At 41.0% G+C, this 18,400-nt stretch overlaps 1 protein-coding gene across 1 annotated transcript in view; it reads left to right on the top strand.

Moving 5' to 3' along the window:
* Window positions 1-17,573, top strand: part of MFSD14B (major facilitator superfamily domain containing 14B) — a 38,296-nt gene extending 20,723 nt beyond the window's left edge. Inside the window, exons 6-12 of the mRNA XM_035569214.2 lie at window positions 251-469; window positions 1,918-2,031; window positions 2,584-2,655; window positions 4,692-4,804; window positions 6,697-6,794; window positions 15,520-15,677; window positions 15,969-17,573. Of these exons, the coding sequence (XP_035425107.1) occupies window positions 251-469; window positions 1,918-2,031; window positions 2,584-2,655; window positions 4,692-4,804; window positions 6,697-6,794; window positions 15,520-15,677; window positions 15,969-16,172 (978 nt within the window). The 3' untranslated portion in view covers window positions 16,173-17,573. The remainder of the gene's footprint in view (window positions 1-250; window positions 470-1,917; window positions 2,032-2,583; window positions 2,656-4,691; window positions 4,805-6,696; window positions 6,795-15,519; window positions 15,678-15,968) is intronic.
* Window positions 17,574-18,400: the final 827 nt, after the last annotated feature.

Raw genomic sequence — 18,400 nt, 5'->3', positions numbered from 1 at the left:
CAAAGTAAGAGTTCCTTTGCTTCAGTCAAAGTTGGACTTTGAATGCATATGTTTTGTATGGTGGGCTGTGGAGGAGGATGGAGAATTTTTGGGCCTATATTCACTGTCATATGTAATTTTTGACTTAAATTTTGACTTTTTTTCCTTAGAACTGCACTCTGGGGTGAGGGATGTTGGTTCAAATTTGGGTATTATTCTGCAGTGGCAGAATAACTACTTTAACAAGTTTGTAAACTGTTCTTGTGCATAGGTATCTGCCACCTTTGCGGCAAGTTTGGTAACTAGTCCTGCCATCGGAGCATACCTCTCTGCCAGCTATGGAGATAACCTTGTTGTAATAGTGGCCACACTGGTGGCTGTTATGGACATCTGTTTCATCCTGCTAGTTGTACCAGAATCCCTGCCAGAAAAAATGAGACCTGCTTCATGGGGAGCTGCTATATCATGGGAACAAGCAGACCCTTTTGCGGTAAGATGCATTTCAATAAATAATTTAATGAATTATTTTTTGTAGGCTTCAGGAATCTTTAATCTTACTGGTAACTTGACTGTTAGTCACGTGTCTCAACGTGGTAGTCTCTGTTCTCTGCTCATGCACGAAAAGATATAGCTACATTAAAAAAACAACAACAACAACCAAATAAATCAAACACTGTGGATTAAATGCTTCTTGAATTGAAAATGTTTGGGATGAACTTCAAAGGGAAAATGCTTTACCTCTCTTACCAGCTCACTCTGTTCTATGGTAAGAGAAATGCTAAACTCTTATGCTGCTACAGGTAACGAAACCTGATATTGTAAGATTTTTTCATATTCATTTTATGCTTTGTGCTTTTTTTTTTTTTTTGTGCTTGTTTTTGCAATATCTCCTCACCATTGATTTGCAGTTTTGGTTATATTGTAATTTTTTAGCATAGAATGAATTTATAAATATTTTTTTTCCTATAGCCATATACAAAAGGGTTAAAACACATAATTTTTTAGTCTTTCTACTGACTTGTTCATCTATTCACACTTACTGAGCTAATATGAGTTTGTGTTATGCCTTGATATCTAAGGGAGGAGAGAATGATCTTAATGAAATTATCTTGCTGGGAACTTGTGAATGTTGAAAGATGAGTGACTTGCTTGAAATAATGCAGTTAAAGAATAGTTTTTCTACAATGTATTTGTTACTCAATATGAATCATGTGTGTAAATAGGTGTAAGAAATGCAGAAGGAAAAATATTCCCATAATTTGGCAAGAGAAACAGTTGTAATGAGGTTGTGATATTTGCTAACATCTTTCAGAACAGTTTATTATGGAGATGAATCATTGAATCATTTAGGTTGGAAAAGACTTCTTAGATCATTTAGTCCAACCTTTAACCTAGCACTGCCAAGTCCACCATTAAACTGTGTCGTGAAGCACTACAAGTTCTTTGAAGACCTCCAGGGATAGTGATTAAACTACTTCCCTGGGCAGCCTGTTCCAATATTTCACAACCCCTTCAGTGAAGAAATTTTTCCTAATATCCAGCCCTGGATATCCTATAAAGCTCCCCTGGCATTACTTAAGACCACTTCCTCTTGTTTTATCACTTAGATCCTGGGAGAAGAGACCAAAAAGTTAGATGCAATGCATTTCCCTAAGTGTTATATCATGTTTTCAGTGAGTACTTGCAATTTGACATGGAACTGTAGCTTCAAAAATCAAATAGGAAACTTTGCAAAAAAAAACACTCTGGTGCAAAGCACCTTATATAAGAGGGGGCAATTTCAAACTCAAACTTCAGCTTAATTATTTCCTTGTATGATTTTTGGACTAGTATATATGAGCAGAAATGGATTGCAGAAAATGAATCTGACATCTGCTTTGCTTATGCTTTCATTAGACTTAATGTTCTAATACTTGTTTACTTTGCTTTTTCTTCCAGTCTCTGAAGAAGGTTAGAAAAGATTCTGCTGTTCTCCCGATCTGCATTACAGTGTTTCTCTCCTATCTGCCTGAGGCTGGCCAGTATTCTAGTTTTTTTCTGTATTTGCGACAGGTAAATATTAGTCACTTCACATCTTACTAAGTATGTTTAAATAGGGATTGCCTAAGACCTGTTTCTTATCAAAGGCTTTGCTTAGGAAACTGCTTTTTGTCAAAATACAGCTTTAAGGAGTAAAGGTGGGGTACTTTGCTAAATCAAGAATTGAATGATACTGGAAGCTTGACTCCTGATGTGTAATCCCAGCCATAGTTTAAGCATGTGTTAATACAGTCAAGCGGACCTTTGTTCCCACTGAATGTATCACTTTGTATGTCTTGAGGTGGGGTCCTGCCTGTTGAAGAACTATTGTGTCTGTGGGAGGTCATAGAGAACTTCTTTCTCTAGATGTATGACTTTCTGACTTTCTCTGACTCCTTTTTCTAAGGCCCATTTTTTTTCCTGTTTGCATTTCTTTGCAAGCAGTTATTCTTTAACACGAATGCTTCCTGTATGAATTCACATTACAAGCAGGGATCAATATTTTCTTTTGAGAAGTTACGTTTTTACTACTGATAGTTCTGGATTGTTCGGCATTTCTTTTATGCATTTTCTGCTTCTCTTTAGATTATTGGTTTTGGATCTGCTAGCATTGCAGCATTTATAGCTGTGGTAGGCATCCTGTCAATAATAGCTCAGGTAAGCTTTATTCTTTTTAGTGTTTTGTTGAGTAGTGCAAAACTTGATGCTGGGGAACACTCTTCTGACTATTAAGTTTGTCTATATACTTAAATACTCTAAAACATCAATATATCTTACAGTCAGTAAAGGTTACATTCATGTAGATTGTGTAAATATCTCTTTAAATACGCTTTCTTCAGAAATACTGGAAATGAAACTAAAAGTGAATCAGTAAATGTACTGAAACGCTGGCTTGAAATGATCAAAATGATGGAGGAAATTGCATTAACAATAATTAATGCAAGACCTGAAAGGAAAATAAGGTATTTGTTTTAAGCAAGTCATCCTACTTGTACCTGTTCAATTGGCTCATGCTATCAAACTCATACAAGAAAATGCATGTATTGAGATGTGTACATGGCTATTTAGGCTCAATGTGGAGGTTGAGGAATTATGAGACTTTGGTATATTTCTTTCATACCTCTTAACTGGCAACAGTGAGCTGTTTTTTGGAGGTCTTTTATACCTTATAGTAAGCAAACAAGTGTTTCAGTGAGATATGTTGTCTCTTTCCTTTATCCATGTAAATCTTGCTGCCAAAGGTGTATTTCCTCATTTGTGTGTCTTTATGGCTATAGTTTGCCTTCCTGTTGTGACTACAGAAAGGGGAATGGCACATGTAATATGCTGTAACCTTGTTGTCATCCTCTGCAGAGTGGACCTCTTATTTTGCTGTAAACAACACATTCCTCAGTGTTTATTGGTTCTACTGATGTCAGTTGTCCTGGATTATAAATACAAGTCATTATTTTAATCCTTGCTTTGTTCTGATGCTTTTATGTGCACTCATATTTGCTAATCATACTTTATTTAGACCGGCATTTTTACTAAAACTTTACTAATACTTTAGTATACTTTAGTATTTTGCTAAAAATGGCTGCTGTTTGGCTTCATAATTTTCAATAGTAGAAGGAGGAAACTCCACTGTTCTTTTTTCTTTTTTTTTAACTCTTCGAAGAATGCAGATTATTGAAATAAGCTTTGCTCCATAAATACCGATTTGCACTGGCATGCTGGTTGTCCTCAGAAAGAACTGATAACGTAGCTATAGAACTATTGTATTCTTCTGTTATTTAACTTTCAAAGTATTTGTGTCTAAGAATGGGAACAATTAAGAAAACTAGTGTCAGTAAGACGTATATGAAAGAGGAAGCATGCTGTGCTCTGCAATCCTTCTGGTTCCTGTTTTGTGGCTTTTCAATGACGCATTGCTGAATTTCTCATGTTAAAGAAAAGTGCACTTTTAACTGAGTGAGGCAGTCCAAATGGATTTTGCCTTTCTGAGACCTTCATCTTCTTGCCATGGGTCTATTGCTGTTGTATATGAATTTGGCTTTCCTTCACCCTTAGCACTAATGCCTCTTAAAACAGATGAAAAACTGCGGTCCACTTTAAATATTAGTTTCTATGTGCAAATAAAAAGGCTGTAAGAATGGTGTAAAGAGTAAGCACAATATGAAATTAAATGTGTGGTAAAAGGGCTTGGCCAAATTTTAGTGCATGTAGTGAACTTAGAAGATCAACAGGATTTACATAATGGTTTTGACTGTAAGGCCAGGTAGTAATTCACCTGGCCTAAAGACTTTTTTTTTTTTTTCCCTAAGCCAACAGTCTTTTATTCTTTGAGTATAAGTTGATCCTGGTAAATTCATCCTGTATCTTAACTTGGTACCAGTATTTTTTGTGCAACTCTCTAGCCTGTAAGGAAATAGTATTTTAGGAGTAGAAACAGAAGCCTGTTTATAGTAGCATTTTAGTGTCTGTTTCTATGTACATAGACAAGGCAAAACATATACTTCTGGATGTTCTGAAGTAGAAACACAGTAATAGTTAAGAATAGTAGCATCAACTTTTGATATTAAGGTAGTCTGCATTTTAGACTTGCATAAATGGAAAGTACGTGCATGAATAGTGTGAATGAACTCAGCAGTTGGAAGGTCATTTTAGCAATCAGATGTTTTTTTAAACTTTCGGATGAACAATTTCTCTTGCAGACTGTGTTTCTCAGTATCTCGATGAGGTCAATAGGGAACAAAAATACAGTTCTCCTGGGTCTTGCCTTTCAAATTCTTCAGTTGGCTTGGTATGGTTTTGGATCTCAGTCTTGGTAAGTGCGTGTTTTCATATATGCATTTCTGATACAGAACTAAGAGTATCTCTCCAAGAAATCCTTGCAGTTAATTCTGTCATAATGGATATTTAAATGTTTTCTGAATTAAACATGATTATTTGCATTACACTGCCAAAGTTCAGTTTGTATTTTGCATGTATAGTAATGATAGAGTTTTCCATGTATGTACTGTAAATTGGAGAGTAACAGCCCTTTTGAAAAATTAATCTTTATAATATTTTACTATGTTGAGTTTTATGTCTACAAATAGATGAAACTTCTTAAACTCACAAACTAATAAGTAGCATGTTCTTTCCAATAATTCCTTTAGATTAATTCTGTCAAACAGTTTCTGGGCCTCTACCTTTTTCTACCCTTTTGTTCTTCTGCTGTAACTGTTTTTGATCATAGAAACTATCTAGAGCTGCTTTTATTAGAAAAACTAATAAGTAAATAAGTAATGTGAATTGAAATGATGAGCTGCAACAGCTCTTTCCTTACGAAGTTTGTCCTACTAACAGAGCTATGAATGTATCAGAGCACTTCCTAGAGAGTTATTATGCAAGTGTTGTATACTGTGTAACAACAATAGGTAGTTAAACACCACCAGGGTGCCCTGTCATTCCCCCTCTTCAGTAGAATAGGGGGAAAAATGCAATGAAAAAGCTCCTGGGTGAGATAAAGAGAGGGAGATCACTTACCAGTTACTATCGTGGACAAAATGTACTCAGCACAGGGAAGATAAATGTAATTTATTGTCAATAACAGATTAGGACATTGAGAACTAAAAGCAAACTGAAAACACATTTTCCCCATCTCTCCCCCCTCCCCGCCTTCTCCCCTCCCAATCCATGCACCTTCTTCTGTTTCCTCCCCACTAAGCAGCGCAGGGGAATGGGTGTTGCAGTCTGTCCATAATGCTTCATCTCTGCCACTCATGCTCTTCCCCCAGCTCCAGCATGAGGTCCCTCCCATGAGATGCAGTCCTGGCTAGGAATCAGCTCTTGCATGGGCTGTCAATGGGCTGCAGCTTCTGGCAGGTCAGATCTACCTACTCTTGTTATGGGCTTCTCTGTGGTCTGCAGTGTGGAGATTAGAGATCAGCTCTGCTGTGGGACTTGTGGATTGCAGGGGTACAGTCTGCTCTACCATGGGCCTTGCCACAGAGGAACTTCTGCTCTGGTGCCTGGAGCACCTCCTGCCCTCCTGCAAGGAGACCTTGGGGTCTGCAGTGCTGTTTCCTCTCACATTTTCTCACTACTTTTTCACAGCTGCTGCAACACAACTTTTTTGTTTTCTTTTTCTTTTTTTTTTCTCCCTCTTTCTTAAATATGCTGTTATAGAGGCACAACAGGTTTGATTATGGGCTCACCTTTAGCCAGCAGCAGGTCCCTTTTGGAGCCGGCTGGAACTGGTGCTTATCTGATGTGGCTCAGCTCTTAGTCTCTTCTCACAAGGCCACACCTGCAGCCCCCCTGCTACCAAAACCTTGCCATGTAAACCCAATGCCACAAGTTACACTGTTTCACTGGAAAACTCAATGAAAATCATCTTTTTACAGCCTATGGAGGCAACAAGCCAGTATAGCATTTCATTTTTACTCCCTTTATCATCTCCATTTTAATAGCTAGCAGAGATTTACATGCACTTTTATTTCGGCAAGCTCAGGGTAATTTATGGGAGGGGGAACAAGCAGAAGGCCCTGACCAGATAATTACTACTCTTTAGGTATTATAATAAGAGCATTTTTGAAAATTCATTAAGCCTTAAATGTGCATGCCCTTGTGGCCATTCTTGCAGGGTGGATATAGCAGGGAGGAAAGAAAAGTGACAGGGAAGTAATTACATGGGTATTCTCACTTTTAATTCAGATTGTGTGCTTAACACAGGATGATGTGGGCAGCTGGAGCTGTAGCAGCCATGTCAAGCATTACATTCCCAGCAATCAGTGCTCTGGTTTCACGAAATTCAGAATCAGATCAACAAGGTGAGCATTGAATGAATTTGTTTGAGCATTTTGAATGACTGTCCTGTCCAGAAAGCAGAATATTCACCTAGGTGTACTTTTTAAATACGTTGGTGAGTAATGAGTTTTGCTGGTAGTAGCTGTAGAAGACTACCAACCCATGTAGAGAGGAAGCAGGTGCACGCATTTATCAAATTTGCAGTGCAAAATGCATAGTTTGCATCTAACCAGTTAGTTCTCTTCTAGCTTCCTCTAAAATTACCGCAAAAGCAACAACAAAAAAAAACTTCAATGTTTTTCCCTTCCTTTTTTTTGTTAAAAGTAACCTTCAGATAGTGATAGTGAGTACAAATTTAATAGTACTACCTTTTTAACAGAAACTAAAACATATATTAAAACCAAATTAGAATAAACCTATACAAGAAAATTTTCAATTTTGTGTGGGAAAGCTTGTCTTTTTTCCTATAATACTTCAGATTTTCAGGAAATAGAAAAGGGCACTTGACTAAATAGCTGGTCTGAGAAAACAGAAACATGAGAAAGATATGTGATTGTGATTGATGATGGGAAGGAGAATAAAAACCAGAAAGAATCCTCTTAAGTGAGTTGTCACATAGAATAATGCTGCCACATAGTAATTGAATTTAGTGTTCTCTTTTAAAAAATCCCATACATATAAATGATAAGTATCTGTCCTGGTTTCAGTTAGGACAGAGTTAATTTTCCTCCTAGTAGCTGGCAGGGTGCTATGTTTTGGATTAGAATGAGAAGAGCGCTGATAACATGCTGATGTTTTAATTGTTGTAGAGCAGTGCTTACACCAAGCCAAGGACTTTTCAGCTTCTCGCTCTGTCCTGCCAGCGAGCAGGCTGGGGGTGCAGCAGGAGCTGGGAGGGGACAGACCCAGGACAGCTGACCCAAAGTGGCCAAAGGGGTATTCCATACCATCTGACGTCATGCTGAACAATATAGAGGGGTGGCTAGCCGGGGTGGAGGGGGGGGCTGGCTGCTCGGGGATAGGCTGGGCATCGGTCAACGGGTGGTGAGCAATTGCATTGTGCATCACTTATTTCGTACACATTATTACTATTAATACTATTATTATTATTATTATTATTATTATTATTATTGTTATTCTTTTCCCTGTCTTAATAAACTGTCTTTATCTCAACTCACAGACTTCACTTTCCTGTTTCTCTCCCCCATCCCGGAGAGGGAGGGGGGAGGGTGAGCGAACGGCTGTGTGGTGTTTGGCTGCCAGCCGGGCTAAACAACAACAGTCCATTTGGCGCCCAACGTGGGGCTCGAAGGGTTGAGATATCGACAGATTTGACCAGAGTGTGTTAAACTAAAATTGGTATAAGTATTCGACCTGCTTAATAGTTGCTAGTCACAATGTTGATTGCCTTAATCTCAAGTCTGCTGTACCTGTTTCCCAAATTGAGTTTTATAGCAAGTTACTTTCTGTATGTGCTCCCTGTCGTGCTGTTTGTCCTCTCCGGGCCCTGGTTTAAGATTGTTATGGTACTGTGTGGTGTAACGATGGCTTATGAAATGATGAGATATCTGGTCATGACTCTAACCTGGTATTTGTACTCAGCACTGTCGTCGACTCTATACTTCGGAAACCATATCTCAGAAACTATTAGCAATTACACCTATTGCCTTTTTTCATCAGGGAGTCAATCTGTGAAGGGGACAGGGGAAGATATTTTTTCCTACCCGTTCACTCTCCCTTCCTCCTTCACCACCCTCTTATCCCCCGAGCTAGTTACGGTAGCTCTCCAAGATGTTGAATATCCTAGGGATACTCAGACCAGCATGTTCTTGTTGTTATGTCTCCTGAATGCGCTTCAGGTTTTGTTTAAGGTTAAACAACTACTTAGGAATCTCATCCAGAGATCTGTCTTGAGGCGGGATATTGGCGAGTGGCAGGGAGTGTGGGAGGATATGGGCAGGTTTCTAGAGCAGTGGGCACCTCCAGTGTTTTGGACATTCACCCCTGAACAACTGCAAAATCCTAAAAAACTGGTAGAATGCTTGAAAAAAAGGTGTCATGACTCCGGCAGTTCCAAAGTGACACAAATCACTGTGGCGTGCTGGGGTCTGGCTTGTGCCTATCGAGCTGCAATTGATGCTACTATCAACCTAGTGACAGACCCTGCGGCCGTTCCAGCTCCCAGCTCCAGCTCCCGCAGCCGTTCCAGCTCCTGCAGCCGTTCCAGCTCCAGCTCTCGCAGCCGTTCCAGCCCCTGCAGCTGCTCCAGCTCCTGCAGCCACTCCCACTCCTGTGGCTGGGTCAGAGAAACGAACTGTAGCAGTGCAAGTTGCCCCTGCAGAGGGTACTCCAACCCCTGTGGCAGACCCTGTGGCTTGGTCGGAGAGGCGAGCTGTAGCAGTGCAAATTGCCCCTGTAGAAAAGGTGGAAAAATGGTATAGAGACTCAGGTCGTTTAGAACGCAGAAAGTCTTCTGCTAAGTCTGGGTGTGGAGAAGACGAGGCTGGGCCATCAAGTGTGCAGGAGGGTGAAGATGAGGATGAGGATGTCAGAAAATCAACAGTAACTACCCGAACCCTATACCAGCGTGAGCTACGAGATGTGCGAAAAGATTTTGGTCGCTGTATAGGTGAACAGCTTGTCACCTGGCTGCTCCGGTGCTGGGACACTGGAGCCAATGGTGTGGAATTAGAGGGCAGGGAAGCCAGGCGGTTGGGATCCCTTGCTAGAGATGCAAGCATTGACAAAGCAATTGGAGATGGAGCACGATCTCACAGCCTCTGGACGCGTCTCCTGTTAGCTGTGAAGGGAAGGTACCCCTACAAGGAAGAACTTGTATGTCTACCAGTCAAGTGGACCACCATGGAGAAGGGAATTCAGTACCTGAGGGAATTAGCCGTAATGGAAGTAATTTATAAGGACCTAGACGACGCACAAACATCCACAGATCCAGATGAAGTCCAGTGTACTCGACCCATGTGGCGGAAGTTTGTACGGAATGCACCATCAACATGGGCCAGCTCATTGACAATAATAACCTGGAAAGATGGTGAAGACCCCACAGTGGGTGACATGGCTAAACAACTCCGGGAGTACGAAGGAAATTTCTCCTCTTCCCTACAGGCCTGCGTCTCGGCTGTGGAGAAACTCTCTGAAGAGTTCCACCAACTTAAAGAGAATTTATCTTCCCCCCCACCTGAACAAACCAGTGGCCACCAACTAAAAGAGAATACTTTGGAGAAACTTTTTGAAGAGGTCCACCAACTTAAAGAGAGTGTATTTTCTTCCCCACCTGTACAAACCAGCGTCTCGGCTATTAGGGGTAAACGTGCATCCGTGCAAAGAAGACAATATGGTGGGTACACACCCCGCGCCACCCTGTGGTTTCACCTACATGACCATGGAGAGGACATGAGAAAATGGGATGGAAAATCTACGGAGACCCTAGAGGCACGGGTACGTGAGTTGCAAAAGAAAACAATCGGGAGAAAGGGGTTCTCTGAAAAGTTTGCTGCTCCAACTTCTAGCAGGCAGTCTTTTAAACACAGAAACGAAGATTCTGACCAGGACTAGAGGGGCCCTGCCTCCAGCCAGGGGGAGGAAAGGGACAACCGAGTTTATTGGACTGTGTGGATTCGATGGCCTGGCACGTCTGACGCACAGAAGTATAAGGCTCTAGTAGACACCGGTGCACAATGTACTCTAATGCCATCAAGCTGTAAAGGGCCAGAGCCCATCTGTATTTATGGCGTGACAGGGGGACCCCAGCAGTTAACTGTATTGGAAGCTGAAGTGAGTCTAACCGGAAATGAGTGGCAAAAGCACCGTATTGTGACTGGCCCGGATGCTCCGTGCATCCTTGGCATAGACTATCTTAGAAGAGGATATTTCAAGGACCCAAAAGGGTTCCGCTGGGCTTTTGGCATAGCTGCCTTAGAGACAGAGGACATTAAACAGTTGTCTACCTTGCCCGGTCTCTCAGAGGACCCTTCTGTTGTGGGGTTGCTGAGGGTTGAAGAACAGCAAGTGCCAATCGCTACCACAACTGTGCACCGGCGGCGATATCGCACCAACCGAGACTCCCTGATTCCCATCCACGAGCTAATTCGTCAACTGGAGAGCCAAGGAGTGATCAGCAAGACCCATTCACCTTTTAATAGTCCCATATGGCCAGTGCGAAAGTCTAATGGTGAGTGGAGACTAACAGTGGACTATCGTGGCCTGAACGAAGTCACGCCACCACTGAGTGCTGCAGTGCCGGACATGCTAGAACTCCAGTACGGACTGGAATCAAAGGCAGCCAAGTGGTATGCCACAATTGATATCGCTAATGCATTTTTCTCCATCCCTCTAGCAGCAGAGTGCAGGCCACCGTTTGCTTTCACTTGGAGGGGAGTCCAATATACTTGGAATCGGCTGCCCCAGGGGTGGAAACATAGCCCTACCATTTGCCATGGACTGATCCAGTCTGCGCTGGAGCAGGGGGAGGCTCCTGAACACCTGCAGTACATCGATGACATCCTTATGTGGGGTGACACTGCAGAGGAAGTTTTCGAGAAAGGGAAGAAAATAGTCCAAATCCTTCTGAAGGCCGGTTTTGCCATAAAACAAAATAAAGTTAAAGGACCTGCACGAGAGATCCAGTTTTTAGGAATAAAATGGCAAGATGGACGTCGTCAAATCCCAATGGATGTGATCAACAAAATAACAGCTATGTCTCCACCAACTAGCAAAAAGGAAACACAAACTTTCCTAGGTGTCGTGGGGTTTTGGAGAATGCATATTCCAAATTACAGTCTGATTGTAAACCCGCTCTACCAAGTAACTCGTAGGAAGAATGCTTTTGAATGGGGCCCTGAGCAACGACAAGCCTTTGAACAAATTAAGCAGGAAATAGTTCATGCAGTAGCCCTTGGGCCAGTCCGAACAGGAGCAGATGTCAAGAATGTGCTCTACACCGCAGCCGGGGAGAATGGTCCCACCTGGAGCCTCTGGCAGAAAGAACCTGGGGAAACTCGAGGTCGACCCCTGGGGTTTTGGAGTCAGGGATACAGAGGATCTGAGGCCCGCTATACTCCAACCGAAAAGGAGGTATTGGCAGCATATGAGGGAGTTCGATCTGCTTCGGAAGTGGTCGGTACTAAAGCGCAGCTCCTCCTGGCACCCCGACTGCCGGTACTGGGTTGGATGTTCAAAGGAAGGGTCCCCTCTACACATCATGCAACTGATGCTACATGGAGCAAGTGGGTTGCACTGATTACTCAGTGGGCTCGAATAGGAAACCCCAGTCGCCCAGGAATCCTGGAAGTGATTATGGATTGGCCAGAAGGCAAGTACTTTGGGATATCATCAGAGGAGGAGGTGGTCCGTGCTGAAGAAGCCCCACTGTACAACAAGCTACCAGAAAATGAGAAGAAATATGCCCTGTTCACTGATGGGTCCTGTCGTATTGTGGGAAAGCATCGGAGATGGAAAGCTGCTGTATGGAGTCCTACACGACGAGTTGCAGAAGCTGCTGAGGGAGAAGGTGAATCGAGTCAGTTTGCAGAAGTGAAAGCCGTTCAGCTGGCCTTAGATATTGCTGAACGAGAAAAGTGGCCAGTTCTCTATCTCTATACTGATTCATGGATGGTAGCAAATGCCCTGTGGGGGTGGCTACAGCAATGGAAGCAGAATAACTGGGAACGCCGGGGCAAACCCATCTGGGCTGCTGCATTGTGGCAAGATATTGCTGCCCGCGTAGAGAACCTGGTTGTAAAGGTACGCCATGTAGATGCTCATGTGCCCAAGAATCGGGCTACTGAAGAACATCAAAACAACCAGCAGGTGGATCAGGCTGCTAAGATTGAAGTGGCTCAGGTGGACCTGGACTGGCAACATAAAGGTGAATTATTTATAGCCCGATGGGCCCATGACACCTCAGGCCATCAAGGTAGAGATGCAACATACAGATGGGCTCGTGACCGAGGGGTGGACCTGACCATGGACACTATAGCACAGGTTATTCATGATTGTGAAACATGTGCTGCAATTAAGCAAGCCAAACGGTCAAAGCCTCTTTGGTATGGAGGACAATGGCTGAAATACAAATATGGAGAGGCCTGGCAGATTGATTACATCACACTCCCTCAAACCCGCAATGGCAAGCGCCACGTACTTACAATGGTGGAAGCAACCACCGGATGGCTGGAAACATATCCTGTGCCCCATGCCACCGCCCGGAACACTATCCTGGGCCTTGAAAAGCAAGTCCTATGGCGACATGGCACCCCAGAAAGAATTGAGTCAGACAATGGGACTCATTTCCGAAACAACCTCATAGACACTTGGGCCAAAGAACATGGTATTGAGTGGGTGTATCACATCCCTTATCATGCACCAGCCTCCGGGAAAGTTGAACGATACAATGGACTGTTAAAGACTACACTGAAAGCAATGGGTGCTGGGACATTCAAAAATTGGGAAACACATTTGGCAAAGGCCACCTGGTTAGTCAATACTAGAGGATCTGCCAACCGAGCTGGACCTGCCCAATCAAACCTGTTACGCACTGTAGAAGGGGATAAAGTTCCTGTAGCGCACGTAAGAAACATGCTGGGTAAGACAGTCTGGACTACTCCTGCCTCAGGAAAAGGCAAGCCCATTCGTGGGATTGCTTTTGCCCAGGGACCTGGATGCACTTGGTGGGTAATGCAAAAGAATGGGGAGGTTCGGTGTGTACCTCAAGGGGACCTAATACTGGGTGAGAATAGCCCATGAGTTGAATTGTAGTATGTTAATTATCATATAACACTGTATGTCATCACTACCATGGTTGCTATATATCATAGATGAAAATGGTGATTAATTAGAAGGTATTGGAGTGTAACCTGAGCATGACATAAATGGTATGGAATAAGGGGTGGATATCTGTCCTGGTTTCAGTTAGGACAGAGTTAATTTTCCTCCTAGTAGCTGGCAGGGTGCTCTGTTTTGGATTAGAATGAGAAGAGCGCTGATAACATGCTGATGTTTTAATTGTTGTAGAGCAGTGCTTACACCAAGCCAAGGACTTTTCAGCTTCTCGCTCTGTCCTGCTAGCGAGCAGGCTAGGGATGCAGCAGGAGCTGGGAGGGGACAGACCCAGGACAGCTGACCCAAACTGGCCAAAGGGGTATTCCATACCATCTGACGTCATGCTGAACAATATAGAGGGGTGGCTAGCCGGGGTGGAGGGGGGGCCGGCTGCTCGGGGATAGGCTGGGCATCGGTCAACGGGTGGTGAGCAATTGCATTGTGCATCACTTATTTCGTACACATTATTACTATTAATACTATTATTATTATTATTATTATTATTATTGTTATTGTTATTCTTTTCCCTGTCTTAATAAACTGTCTTTATCTCAACTCACAGACTTCACTTTCCTGTTTCTCTCCCCCATCCCGGAGAGGGAGGGGGGAGGGTGAGCGAACGGCTGTGTGGTGTTTGGCTGCCAGCCAGGCTAAACCACAACAGTATCATTCTTGCTTTAACACTATACAAGTTGAAATTAGGTAAGTGCAGTTAATATAGGAAGCACTAAGGAGGTACAGTTCTAGGAGGTAGATTTCTACGGTTAGAAGGGTGTATAAGGCAGTATTTTACATGGCTTTTTGATCATTCTGCCCCCTCCTCTGCTCCAATTTTTGTTTCTAATAAAGACATTTAAAAGATTTAGAAGACCAGTTTTCTACTGAAGTCGTGAAATTAATAGTTTAATTAAAAGGTGTTGATCTTTCATTTTACATTGTGAAAACTACTGCTAATAGCTTGATCATATAATGCTGTACAGAGTGAAGTTTTGCCACCTAGTGGCAACAAAGATTTTTCAACTTACATGTCAACCTATGGTGAAAGAACTCAGACAACTTTCTTTTTGGCCTATTTGCTTTCCTGTGGTTCTGCAAGTTACTGCTGCAAGAAGGAAAGCATTATGCAGACAACTAACATCATAAAAATACTGCCATGTAGCATATTGGTCTTTAGGACTGTCAAAATACTGCACCTTTTACATTGTCATCTGTTATCACTTTTTGAGCTTGGAACAAAAATATAACCATAGGAGTTTGATTAATGAAGCTTTCTAATCAGCATTTCAAAATACTTCAGGCTAAAATTGCAGGCAATATAGTATTATGAATTTATTGTAGTACTGTTGAATTTAACACAACAAGTAATTTCAGTACCACACCTGGTACTGAAATCCTGGTTTTAGACTGAAGAAGTGAAGCCATTTATTACAGTTTGTTCATATCTTGCTAATAATGTTCCTTAATATGTAGATAAATTACTCTAATTTTCACTTGAAAATAAACTGGGCAAGTACCATGCTTAACCTTTGCCACCTTCATTGGTTGAGGGTAGGATAACTGCAGTGCAGAAAATTAGACTTGCACATAAATTAAGAACTCAAATGGATTCCAGTGGAGTTAAAGTACAATAACATAGCTATGGTCATACAGATGATACTTTGATCCAGAAAGTTATTTTAAAAGTTATTTTAAAAGTATTTAGAACCATAGAATCATAGAATATTCCAAGTTGGAAGGGACCCATAAGGATCATCAAGTCCAACTCCTTTAAGAAGTTAGCATGTAGAAATAATTGTAGGATGTGCTATTTTGAAACAGCCATAAGAATACACTTTGAGCTGTTTGCTTTGAGTATTACATTCTTGATTGTAAAAACAACAACAACAACAAAACACTTTTTTTTTTCTTCATTAGGTGTTGTCCAAGGAATAATAACTGGAATAAGAGGTCTGTGCAATGGCCTGGGACCAGCACTGTATGGCTTTATTTTCTTTCTCTTTCATGTGGAGCTCAATGAATTACCACCAGATCAGACTTCTGAAAAAAACACAATGCTAGATCCCAGGGATGAGGTAAGTTTAAAATTATGTGAAGTTTGCAGTATAAAATTTTGTGGGGTAAAAGTCTGCCACGTGTCAATTGTTTTGTGCATGTTTCTGGTTGTCTGATCAGTGTGCAGATCAGGTGAGGAGTTGTAGATGCACAAAAGTCATATTGCAGATCACATATGAACTGGTTTGCATACAGTTTATAGTCAGTGTAAATGTCTCTCAGTATCTCTAGTCTTAATGGTATAGTTCTTAAGACAGAAGTCAGTGTACTTTAAACTTCATGAATTCTTTGTTTTGCTTATTTCCCTGCAGAGAGCAATCATTCCTGGTCCACCGTTCCTGGTAGGAGCATGTATTGTTCTTCTGGCTTTTCTAGTCGCCTTATTTATTCCTGAGCACAGCAAAACCAGCAGCACCAGAAAACACAGCAACAGCATCAGCAGTACTCTGAGCAACAACCTAGACCGAAGTAGTGAAGAAGACATTGAACCATTGCTGCAAGATAGCAGTGTATGAAGGCTGACTTCTGAGGAGACTATGGAACAAATTAATGCACTGAATTGCAGGTCGGCAAGCTTGGTAGGATGTGTGTGGACCTCCAAAAGGAATGTAGCCATGTGCAAGGGAAGACCACATTATTATGATACTTCAGGTTGATACCACACTTGCTGGAGGGCTTGTTTAGTTTTTGAGGTCACAGCTATGTGTGATTCTATTCAATGTGACTGCAAATGCTATGTCAAATCCTTACATTGGGCAGAAATGTGAATATTTTTCAAAGATTGAATGTTCAGTTCCCAAAGTCGTATGTGAAATGATCAGACTTGAGGCAGAACAGTTTCTACCGTCACTTCCGAGGTTGTTTTGCATTTTTTATGCCTTTTGTCTGCACGTATGGCCCATGTAGTCCTCATGGTATGAGAAGGACTGATCTATATATTTCTGATATCTGAAATACTGTCTATCAGAAAAAGTCTTTATTTCTCAAAGACATTCTCAAACATTTTTTAGTAACAAGAAGTCCAGTAGTTACCAGAAGGCACTGATAAAACTGAGATAACTTCTGAGGGTGCATGATCACATGTGGCAGCCACTACCCATGAATGAAGGTCGTATTGAAGTCTTAAACCCACTTTCCAGAGAAATCAGTTCTGCACAGTTCAAGCAAATCCAGGTGGCATCTGAAAGCACTGGTTGCATTAATGTTTTGCCGATTTTAAAATAAATAAATAGAATTTTGCTTATAAAATGAGCAGCATCAGAAATATGTACACTCCTGACTTCAGAAGCAGGAAAAGCAGTGGGTGTGAGAGTAGTTTACAACAATAAGTATGTATATTTATTGCATTTTGTCACTTTATCTGCCGTATGAAATAATCTTTACTATTAATTCTTTTCACGCCTGCCTTAACTGCTACTTAATGTTTAGTTATTAATCATATTTAGCCTTTTTATCAGTGTCTTACCTGCTGAATCTCATGGATATATTCATATCAAATTTTCCTTTCTAAAAGATGCTTTAAAGGAGATATGGCTACAAATATACTAATTTTTAGAGACATTTTATGAAAAATATACAGATTTATATATGTATTTTGCTGCAGTGTAAATGGACCATTAAACCCAACTTTATTGAAGTACTCCTATGAATGTTTTATATGTATGCAATATATGTAGATATTTGTAAGGAGTTCTAATTTTTCCAGATGGGTGCTGTGTAAATCATGTATTATAAATGTAATGACGATACTGACAGATATACAGTTTTTTAAAAGGATTGTGTATTGACTGAACAAATTTTAAAAATATATATTTTGAAACTTGTTCCACGTTAAGCAATGATATCAAACCTTTTGTACTATACGGTTTGGTTAAGTTAATAAGCTTCCTAATGCATAATAAATCTTGGGCTTTCTAGATTTTGTCTGTGCATGTTCTTCTAGTTTCACTATTGTGTCTTCCTTGGTTCAGAATGGAAAAGATTTGATCCCAGTGCTGTGGCACTGAATCTGTCATCAAACATGGTGCAATGCATACTTTGAGCAAAAGTCCATATGGTGTCTGACATGGTGTCCACTGGGGTAGAGAAGTGGAAAGAGTGGAAAGGAAGTAAGCTTAGAAAAAAAAAAAAAAAAGAGTAAAAAAGGCAGTTCTGATCTGAACAGTACTACAGCCTTTAGATGCTTTTTCTGATGAGGCTTAGGTATTTTTTGTTTTGAATTATTTGGAATTCAAACCTAAGCTTTTATGATGGGTATTTCAGTTTTGCTGCATGCCAGACTGCAGTCAAGTAAGTTTTGCTGTGTCCCAGTGTAGAATGTCTTAAACCTGACAAGAAATTGAAGAGATAATATGGTATGTTAATATTAAAATTGGTCAAATTTATTACTAATAGTAATAAATAGGAATAAATAGGAATGGATCACATTTGAATTTTTAAAGAACAACTTACTGTTAATAAAGAACAGCTTTGGATAGATTGACTAGCTAATGCAAGTGCATCTTCCACATGCTGTGGTCTTCTAGAACAGTCATCTTAACTTTTGATTATGCATCTATATCAGTCAACGTTTTTTTTTCTGAGTATGCACACTTACAGCATATATTTGTTCAATATTATATTACAAATGTTTTATAAACCCAGGGAAAAGAATTTTCAGGACGTTAAAAAGAAAAAAAAAAAAAGCATTCCTTTTTTAATAACAAGAAAATTCTTGTTACTTCTTAATTTCTTTCATAATAAC

The sequence above is a fragment of the Cygnus atratus genome, chromosome Z (genome assembly GCF_013377495.2).
Source record: "Cygnus atratus isolate AKBS03 ecotype Queensland, Australia chromosome Z, CAtr_DNAZoo_HiC_assembly, whole genome shotgun sequence".
NCBI classification, from domain to species: Eukaryota; Metazoa; Chordata; class Aves; order Anseriformes; family Anatidae; genus Cygnus; species Cygnus atratus.
This window is presented reverse-complemented; position numbering and strand designations above follow the sequence as displayed.